At 32.0% G+C, this 10444-nt stretch overlaps 1 protein-coding gene across 1 annotated transcript; it reads left to right on the top strand.

The window, feature by feature from the left end:
- Nucleotides 1-4277: 4277 nt before the first annotated feature.
- LOC145597633 (lysine histidine transporter 2-like) lies at nucleotides 4278-9625 on the top strand. Its single transcript, XM_081653845.1, has 7 exons — nucleotides 4278-4591; nucleotides 5375-5758; nucleotides 6792-7185; nucleotides 7290-7395; nucleotides 8954-9045; nucleotides 9126-9194; nucleotides 9303-9625. The coding sequence occupies exons 1-7, from the start codon at nucleotides 4386-4388 to the stop codon at nucleotides 9399-9401; spliced, it is 1350 nt and encodes a 449-aa protein (XP_081509971.1). The 5' UTR covers nucleotides 4278-4385; the 3' UTR covers nucleotides 9402-9625.
- The last annotated feature ends 819 nt before the right edge of the window (nucleotides 9626-10444 follow it).

The raw sequence follows: 10444 nt of genomic DNA on the forward strand, positions 1-10444 counted from the left end.
TGCAATCCACCATGGCAAAAGACGAAAAACACACGAAAACATCACTAAAAAAAATGAACAAATTATAAAAATGAAACAATATTCTACTGTATAATTGTCTTTTTGATTTTTTTTATTGAATTATTTTTTTTTTGTAGAAAATCAAAATTAAATTATCTACTCCTATAGAAGAGGATGAAGATGTGTAAGTAATTTATTGTTCAAATTAGCTACCTGAAACTTCAGATCAAGCACAAGAAGCAAAAGAAAAGCCCCTAAAAACTTCTTATAAGACCATAGAAGCAACAAAAAAAGCCCCAAAAAACTTCTGATAACATAAAAACTTCAAAAACCTCTGAACCCCTTATATAAACTTTTGAACCCCAATTACAAATCACTGAACACCCTATAAAAGCCTCTGAACCTACAAAAACCTCTGAACCCCTTCCAAATACTTCTAAACCCCAACTACAAATCATTGAGCCCCCAGCAAAAACCTTTGAACCCCATACAAAAACTTTTGAACCCCAACTACAAACCACTGAACACTCTACAAAAACCTCTGAACCCCCTACAAAAACTTCTGAACCCTAATCACAAACCAATGAACTCCCTCCAAAAACCTCTGAACCCCCTATAAAAATTTTTGAACACCAATCACAAACCACTGCACACCCTACAAAAAACCTCTGACCCCCCTACAAAAACTTTTGAACCCCAACCACAAACCACTGAACACCCTACAAAAATCTTTGAACCCTCTACAAAAAGTTCTGAACCCCAACCACACACCACTGAACACCCTATAAAAACCTCTGAACCCCCTACAAAAACTTCTAAACCCTAACCACAAACCACTGAACACCCTACAAAAACCTCTGAACCCCCTACAAAAATTTCTGAACCCCAACCACAAATCACTGAACACCCTTCAAAAACTTCTACACCTTATAAAGTACAGAATGCCAATTTTTTTTTTTTTTTAAAAAAAAGTGATTACAAAATACATAAATCTCAAAAAAAGTTCAGAAATAATGTATCACTTGTTCAAAATTATAATTAAGATGTTCATAAATCCAAAAATATAGGTTTGTAAAAATATTAATTTATAGAAAAGGGATCCTACATTCATATTTTTAACTAAAAATGTTCAAAATACCAAAATATAACAAAAAACAGAACTGTTCATAATAGAATACACAAATATCACTAAAAAATCAAAATAATATGAAAGCTACATATTTCGAAACTCAAACCTAACCATAGTGATTTAGATTTAGGAATCTCATCGGAAAATGATCATCTCCGTCGTCTTAAACACCTCTTCCTCGTCAATTCCGCCATTTTTAACTTCACTTCATTGGAAAACTCCATTAACAAAGCTTCAAATTGAAGGTTGAAGAAAACGAACTTTTTAATTAATGTATAGAGATTAACAATGGTGATGAAGGAGTTAAATAAAAAAAAAATTAATGAATGAATTTAAGAAAAAGAAAAATAGAGGAGAGAGAAATCAAAAATTAGGAATTGTAAGAGGAAGAAATGAAGGATCTCAATCTATGGTGAACAACAATGGTGATGAAAAAATTAAATCAAAAACAAAATTATGAATGAATTTAAGAGAGAGAAAGTAGTTTAAAGAGAAGAAAGAGGAGAGAGAAATCAAAAATGAGGAAAGTGTGAGAGGAGGGGAAAAGAGGAGAGAGAAAATGATGGGAATAGAGAATAATGTTGGTATTGTGCTGGCAAATTGTAAAACACGTGGCCTCTTATTAACGGTGGTGCACACATTTTAATATGCACCATGGTGCATATTAAAATTTGCCGTAACAACCCAATAATAATAATTACTTAAATGGATTACTTGAATTTTGGGCTAAACTACATGACAACGTATAAATACATCATCACGTATAGTCCACATACATTATTATTGTATTTAGGTCCATAAATTTCTTACACTCCACACTAAAGGTGAAATATGAAATTTCAATCTCTTTCCTCTTTGTTTTCTGTTTTACTTTCTATTTTCCTTCTTTTCCTCACCTTCATAAATTTGTGACATAGGCCAAGCCAAAAAAGACTCTCGGATGGCAATGCATGGCAAACTATGGTATGCGAATTATGCGCAATAGTCGCTGTAGTTGATATGAAAAATTTGAACTAAAAATAAAGGATAAATACAAGTTCATCTCTGAGATACATATTTATTATTTATCACGTGTCATTTTCGTGAATAAATCAATAACTTTTTCCATGAAAACGGATCTATATAAATGATGACTGGATAAAGTTGTTGATTTGTTTACCAAAATACCACGTGATACACAATTTTTGTTTATCCCAATGATTAATTGGGCTTTCTCAAAGACAAACATAACTTAATTCAAATTTAATAAACTATAAGATATTAATGATTAAACATACAAACTGATAAATCTGTAAAGTCAAGGAAGTGAGTATGAGAAACATGACCTTGGAATTAATATAACACCACTTGATCTACCTTTTCAATTTCATTTTTCATCAAACTAGTCCCACACCTAACTGGTCATAAGGCCCTAATTTAACATCAAAACAACAATTGTTGACTTAAATGTTTCATACTACTATGTTTGACAATTCAATCATAGGCGTCATGGCTTGCAAATTTCCAATCATACGATCATAATATTATTTCTTTAAGCAGGCTAAATGACGGATTACATAAACCAATAATATTGGAATCTAAGCATGTGAAAATGTGAACTTTGACTATTATTTTTCATTAATCTATTTTTGTACTACACATAAATTTATTTATTTATTTTTATTTTTTTTGGTTGTGAGAGCATCATCAATAAGGACCTCAACCACGACAGGTTTCTTCTTATTAGAGGATCATCACTTAAGAAATGAAAAATACTACGAAGGATCATCACGAAAAAGAAAGGGGAAGGAGAAGTAGTGTTACATTTTCCATCCAAATCTTTAAAACACGGAAAGGATTAGGTTTATTGTAAAGGGAGCAACTAATGAATTTTTACATTTCCCTTCCCTTCCCTTCCCTCCTAGACTACTACGTACTACGTACCAAATGGTATTTAAACAAGGGAGGATGGAACCCTCCCCCGACCCCCACCCTTATCCTTTTTTTTTTCCTCTCCTCTTTATTTCCCTCAAATTTTATCAATCCAAAAATAGTGTTAAGAAAATGAAGAATACAAAGTATCATTTTTCTCTCTATACTATTACTACTTTCTCACTCATGCACATGAAACTTTATTAAACAAAACCTTACTAATGAACAATTAAAATGTAGAGTAATACTTAAGTTCTTAATTATTATCATCTAATTAATATGTTTTGACTTATGCATTATTCATCTGTCATTCTTCGTTGACAATCTTTTTAATTACTTGTACATACGTTTTGTCAGAATTGTCTCAATGCATAATATAATTTCATAATATTAAATTTTATAATTTTCAATTAATAATAAATAAAAATATAAATTAATAGAGCTTTGAAACTATACATTGACAAACGTGATTATAAACACATGTAATCAACCTAAATGAAATGGAGGAAATAATAATTGAATTTTACAAGAATTGAGGTATGAAACTACCTTCATTTCATAATTTTCTCAACAAATACTATTTCAAGATCTTCAATTACATATACTGATTACTGAATGATATTAATTAAAGATAATCAAAAAGGTAAGTTTGTTATTCCTCTCTCTCTATGTACTTAATTTTCCATATACTCTTCTACTCAATCACATTTTCTCTTCTCTTTTTTTTTTTTTTTTTTTTCCCAAAACGTGTTAACGTGGTTGTCTAATTAAAAATGTATTTTTAGAGTAAAATAGCCCTTAAATTAAAAAAAATATTTAAATAAGTAGCTGCTGAATGACTTTGGATCATGACTCAATGCAAATTCATTGGCATAAAATTAATATTTATTATATATTTTTTGTCATGACATGAATTGTCAGAATGATTGATTAATGGGAGGCCTCATATTTTTTTCTAATCATTATTTTTATTTGAATTCTATAACTAGTCATAAAAAATTACTCAATGAGTAAACAATTATCAAATTACTTGGGTAAAATAATCTCTTGGTCAAAGCTAAAAGTCAACAAATGACACACACAATAAAAGAGTATGTCATATGGTAGAAAACACCTACAAAACCAACAAAGGTAGTTAAGAGACGCATCTTTGCACCATCTAAGATTTGTATATATAAATATCTGAATCTTAACACAAACTGATTACCTCAAAAAAGTCGTACTATCATATAAGGTAGCTAGACTATCATATTGGTAGTAGAAATTAAACTTGATCAAGTCATATTTTGCTATCATATAAGGTAGCTAGACTATCATAGCAACTTGATCGATCGAGCAATCGATCATGGAGGTTGAGAAGAATGAGAACGTTAAGAACGACAACATTTTTAAGGATGAAAACAGACTCAAGGATGAAAAAGCTCTTAATGATTGGCTTCCGATCACAGCTAGCCGGAAGGCGAAATGGTGGTATGCTGCCACTCATAATGTTACTAGCATGGTTGGTGCTGGAATTCTTGGTTTACCTTATGCTATGTCTCAACTTGGATGGTATGTACATTTTTTTTTCTTTTTTCTTTTCATTTTTTTTCCAAGTTCATCTATATAGGTTTCCTATTCAAATAGCAACCTATTTAAAGTTTGATAAAGTAGTTATATATTGTTTTTAATACAAGTAATAGAGTTAAATCTAGTTAACATTTGCACTAAAGTGAAAATTCATAAAAAGGTGGTTTTGGCCTTACATGGTTACATAACCAACTTATTATATTTTTTTTTTACTCATATTTAATTAATTCTTAAATGATATTTGGTAACATTATATTGTAATTGCCTATTTATTTAATTTTTTTATGAGATAATCACCATTTGAACACGAAAAATTATTGAGGGGGAGAGTTAAATTTAAAGAAGTATGTAGTATATTATTCTGATTATTAGATGACTAATTAAATAATTCTGAGAATTATTAATTAAAAATCTAAATTTCATCAAGGTTACTAAAAGTTGGGAATGTATATGGGAAGGTTCACCTATAATTAAGTCTGATTTTATTATTTAGAATCTAATTATATATTTCAATTCTGATTGTTAGTTTCCATACAACTCGCTCGGTGATCTAATCTAAAGTATTTTGGTCTTGTGGATCATCTAGATCGGTGTTGACTTGGGGAAATCTGTAAATGACAATAGCTTCGCATCATAGTGTACATTTGTATGATGTGGACATCCGAAAATCAATATTATTAGTCGATCTACATCATTTCCCTTGTGAATCTATCTAAAACAAAGTATGAATGATTGCATGACGAGAAATGATTTAATGCATTTCAGGGGTGCAGGTGTGACAATTTTAGTAATGTCATGGGTGGTAACGCTATACACACTATGGCAAATGGTGGAAATGCATGAGATGATACCAGGAAAGAGGTTTGATAGGTATCACGAGTTGGGGCAATACGCATTTGGCGATAAATTGGGACTATGGCTTGTTGTGCCGCAACAATTAATAGTTCAAGCAGGTTGTGACATCGTTTACATGGTTACAGGAGGGACTTCACTCCAGAAGTTCTATATGATTGTTTCTCCGCATGGAAAACACATCAAGCTCACTTACTTCATTATGATGTTCGCCTCCATTCAGTTCTTCCTTTCTAATCTACCTAACTTTAACTCCATCACTGGTGTCTCCTTTGCTGCCGCGGTTATGTCTCTCAGGTAAGTTTTTGTACCCTTTAAATTTTGTTGTGCATGTTAGTATTTCATATTCCATGTATATAACAATTTAGAATCTTGCATCGATTTATAATGATGTTTTTAACTTGGATTTGCGTTGCTTATGATTTATGAATTGTCCAAGAAAAGTAAAGAGTTTTAAATTTCAGTTTTTGTAATAGTCTAATATATTGGCTTGGATTTTTCATTACACTAAAAATAATTATGAAGAGTAAACGGTAAGTAAAGCACCTAACTTTCAGGATTTAGGACTTTTATAACCCTTGTTTACGTTGAATATTCATTGAGGGAAATATAGATCAAAACTTGAAAAGTCCAAAAAAACAATTAAAAAAGGGGAAAAAAAAAAAGTACGTAGCCAAAAAGACTTTGAATGCATATTAGTTGGACTTATTGTACGTATGAACCAAATACTGACTTTAACTTTTCTAAAATCACTATTGACTATTGAGCATTGAATATTCTATTCCTACTCTTTCATTTGTGTCTACAAGATATTTGACATTATTGGCTGATTTTTATGAATATTACTCCCTTGTATTTTTTTTTTTTTTTTTTTTTTTTCGGACGTTACATTTTTTATTATTCAATGGGAAACTAGAGGAAACCATCTCGGACAGCACGCATAGCCATATTTTTGGAAGAAAAGTACTTAAATTAATGAAATAATACATTCTATGTTATTTAGGTGACTTTTTTACATCATTTATCAACATATAAATTCAACTCTTAAAATCTATAATAACTAGCAACAATAAACATTACAAAGTACAATTAATATTATAAAATCTACATTGAATCTATAATTGAAGCTAGTCAAAATAGAGTTTGTAAATAGTCAAAACGTGTTAGCTAAAGAAACAGAGGAAGTATAAGTCGTATATTTCAAAAAAGAAAGGTGAAAGAGCAAACCAATATTTTGAAATAGCTACAAAAAGAAAGCCTAACCATTATTTCAACACAGAAGAAGTATATATGGATACTGACATGGGAAACTGATTTGTTTTGATTTTAGTTATTCTGCCATTGCTTGGATAGCTTCATTAATAAAGGGAGTACAACCAGACACAAGCTATGGGAGTAGGTACAACACTCACGCAGGAGAAATATTTGGATTTTTAAGTGGTTTAGGAACGGTTGCATTTGCTTTTTCTGGTCACAATGTCGTGTTGGAGATCCAAGCAACAATTCCTTCTACTCCAGACAAACCTTCCAAAAAACCTATGTGGAAAGGATCTTTGCTCGCTTATATAGTTGTGGCACTATGTTATTTTCCGGTAGCTTTTGTTGGTTACCTTGTGTTTGGCAAATCCGTTTACGATAACATTTTGATCTCACTGGACAAGCCTAGTTGGCTCATTGCTACTGCCAATATCTTTGTTGTTATTCATGTTATTGGAAGTTATCAGGTAAGTCAAAGTTATTACATAGTAAATTTTATTAATGTCTTGTTTTGAATGACACATAAAGTTTAAGAAACGATTTCTAATTAGTATTTTGTACTTTCTACCAGGTCTTTGCAATGCCGGTTTTTGACATGATGGAAACTTTTCTTGTGATGAAAATGAAATTCAAACCTAGCAGTATGCTTCGTCTTGTCACTCGTTCTACATATGTTGGTATGTAAGCTGTTTTTTAAGCATTTACTACCTTCGTTAACTTTTAGTTACAACTTTGGGTATTATTTGTGAGATATAAAAAATTTCAAAGTTGCAACTAAAAGTTAACGGAAGTAGTAGTTAAAATTCAATATTTTGACATCCTTACTCTGATATGAGCCATAAAAAAATCAATCAATCAATCAATCAAAGCCTTAATCCCAAAAGTGGGGTCGGCTAACATGAACCAAATTTGATTATTCCGTGTAGTCATCAACATAAATCTTTCTCCTCCATCCCTTACGATCCAAAACTTCATCCTCACGTAAATCCATGCACTTCATATCCTTCCTCACTCCTTCCAACCAAGTCATCTTTGGTCTCCCTCTTCCTCGTTTAATCCCTCCATGGTCCCACTCTTCCACTCTTCGCACCGGTGCACCCTCGGGTCTCCGTCTTACATGTCCAAACCAATGCAGACGATTTTCCCTTAATTTATCTACAATGCCCGCCACACCTACTTTCTTGCGAATAACCTCATTTCTGATTCTATCTCTTAAAGTGTTTCCACACATCCACCTTAACATGCGCATTTCCGTAACCTCCATCTTTTTAATATGCTCTTTCTTAGAAGCCCAACATTCTGTACCATAGAGCAACACTGGTCTTATGGCAGTCCTGTAGAATTTTCCCTTCAACTTTAAGGGAATGCTGCGGTCGCATAGCACTCCCGTGGCCGCTCTCCATTTAAGCCACCCTGACTTAATCCTGTGGGTCACGTCTTGATCAATGTCACCATTCTTCTGGATGATCGACCCTAGGTACTTAAAACATTCACTCATGGTCAAATCCTTTCCATCCAAACTCACCACTTCATTGCTTGTCCCCCTCTGAGTGCCAAAACGACATACCAAATATTCAGTCTTACTCCGACTTAGCTTAAACCCTCTAGATTCCAACCTTTGCCTCCATTGCTCCAACTTGACATTAACCCCATCCTTAGTCTCATCCACCAAAACGATATCATCTGCGAACAGCATACACCATGGAACCTCATCTTGAATTGGTCTAGTTAATTCGTCTAGAACCGTTGCAAAAAGAAAAGGGCTTAATGCAGACCCTTGATGCAATCCGATTGTAATAGGGAAATCTTTTGTCAACCCTCCGCATGTCCTCACATTTGTTGACACATCCCGATACATATCCTTAACTAGGTCTACATACCTTCGTGGGATACCTTTCTTCAACATTGCCCACCAAAGTATCTCTCTTGGCACCTTGTCATATGCCTTCTCTAAATCAATAAAGACCATATGAAGATCTTTCTTCTTTACCCTATAAAACTCCATCATTTGTCTTATCAAATGGATTGCGTCCATAGTAGATCTCCCAGGCATAAAACCAAATTGGTTATCTGAAATGCTTGTGAAATGCTTGTGCATGAGCCATAAAAAAATAAGTTAAAAAATTTATATTTCACCATAGATAAATTTAAATTTGTAAATATTAATTATTAGTGATTAGATTTTCCTTTTACTCCTTATTGTCCTACGAGCTTGATTATGAATCTTTTATGTAGGTTTTACAATGTTCGTGGGAATAGCCTTCCCATTCTTTGGTTCCCTTCTAAGTGTGTTGGGGGGCATCGCTTTTGCACCCACTTCCTATTATGTAAGTCTCCATTATTAATAAATAGGTCATAAACATGTCTTGTTCTTGTCTAATATTAACGTTAATTTTATTTCATGCAGTTACCTTGCATAATATGGCTAATAATATGCAAACCCAAGAGATACAGTTTATCATGGTATTGTAATTGGGTAAGTTTACTTTAAAGTCTATTTTGATTGTACAAAATTTTGTTCTTTGTTCTTTGTTCTTTGTTCTTCTAGTTTAAGCCTAATAAGCTATGCTTTTTGCCATTGCAGTTCTCAATCATTTTTGGTGCTTCGTTAACGATTTTAGCCCCTATCGGAGCTGTGAGGGATATCATAGTTCAATCTAGTACCTACAAATTTTTCTCTTAATCACTTTTATTGTTTACTACCCAGAAATGTTAGAACTTAATACCGCTATTTTTTTAATAGCTAATCACAAGTGTGTCACTAATTAAGTAATTATAATGCACTAATTATGAGATTGATTGTACTTAACTTGTCTAGAGATAAGCCATATATATGCTTAAACATGATCCAATGCTTGATGGTGCTATAAACTACAGCATTTTGAATATTTTATTCTCATTTGTCAATATTTCTGATATTTGTCTTTCAATAATTTGATATTCATAAAAAATGAAAACTCCAGAAATTCTCTACCTATAATATACTCCCTCCGTTCGTAATAAAAGTATCAAATTCATTATTTATCCATTTCGTAATTATTGCAATACTTTCTTGTTTCATACAATAAGGCTTGTGTAAACGGGATTGTATAAAATTCATTGTAAGACTATTAATTTAAGGGTCACTTTAAAAAAATTATAGTAACTTAAATTAATTTGTGAATTTGATAAGGACCCACTGCTTGTACTACGTATATTATATCTCTTTCCTACCAACCCAACTTACACTACATTTAATAGCCACTTCATTTAACAAAATAAAATTTGCTTTCGACAAGATTCGAACCCATAACCTTCAATATACATAGGTATTATTTTTATCATCTCAACCAACTATTATTAATGTTTTAAGTTTCACATAATATTATAATATTCCTATCATTTATTTAGTAAATTAGAGGTAGTATAATTCATTTATTTTTCAGTAGATAAAAAATAAAATACATATGATGTAAAAAAAAATAAAAATAAAAAAAAAAGGTTACATCTATGGCAAGTTGGCAACGCCCGAAATACTACACATTACTTACAATCCAAATAGTGGAACATAATTTTTGAATTAAAGCAAATAGTACACCAATTAGCAACGCGAAGCATCTTCCGGGGTACACACTAGTTTCCTGTTACTTTATGTCCTCTCAACTGTTGCAATCATTACGAAATGAAGTGAATTTTTTATCTTTAACTAGGGCAGCTAACGCGCGCGATGCGCGCGTCATAGCGTCA

This window comes from Chenopodium album, chromosome 20, assembly GCF_948465745.1.
Source record: "Chenopodium album chromosome 20, dcCheAlbu1.1, whole genome shotgun sequence".
Classification (NCBI taxonomy): Eukaryota; Viridiplantae; Streptophyta; class Magnoliopsida; order Caryophyllales; family Amaranthaceae; genus Chenopodium; species Chenopodium album.

Excerpts from the sequence above, each read along its gene's own strand:
- LOC145597633 (XM_081653845.1), top strand. The coding sequence starts at position 4,386 with ATGGAGGTTGAGAAGAATGAGAACGTTAAGAACGACAACATTTTTAAG. Across the intron at positions 5,759-6,791 it reads GCCGCGGTTATGTCTCTCAG|TTATTCTGCCATTGCTTGGA; the intron begins GTAAGTTTTTGT and ends TTTTGATTTTAG. Across the intron at positions 7,396-8,953 it reads CACTCGTTCTACATATGTTG|GTTTTACAATGTTCGTGGGA; the intron begins GTATGTAAGCTG and ends TCTTTTATGTAG.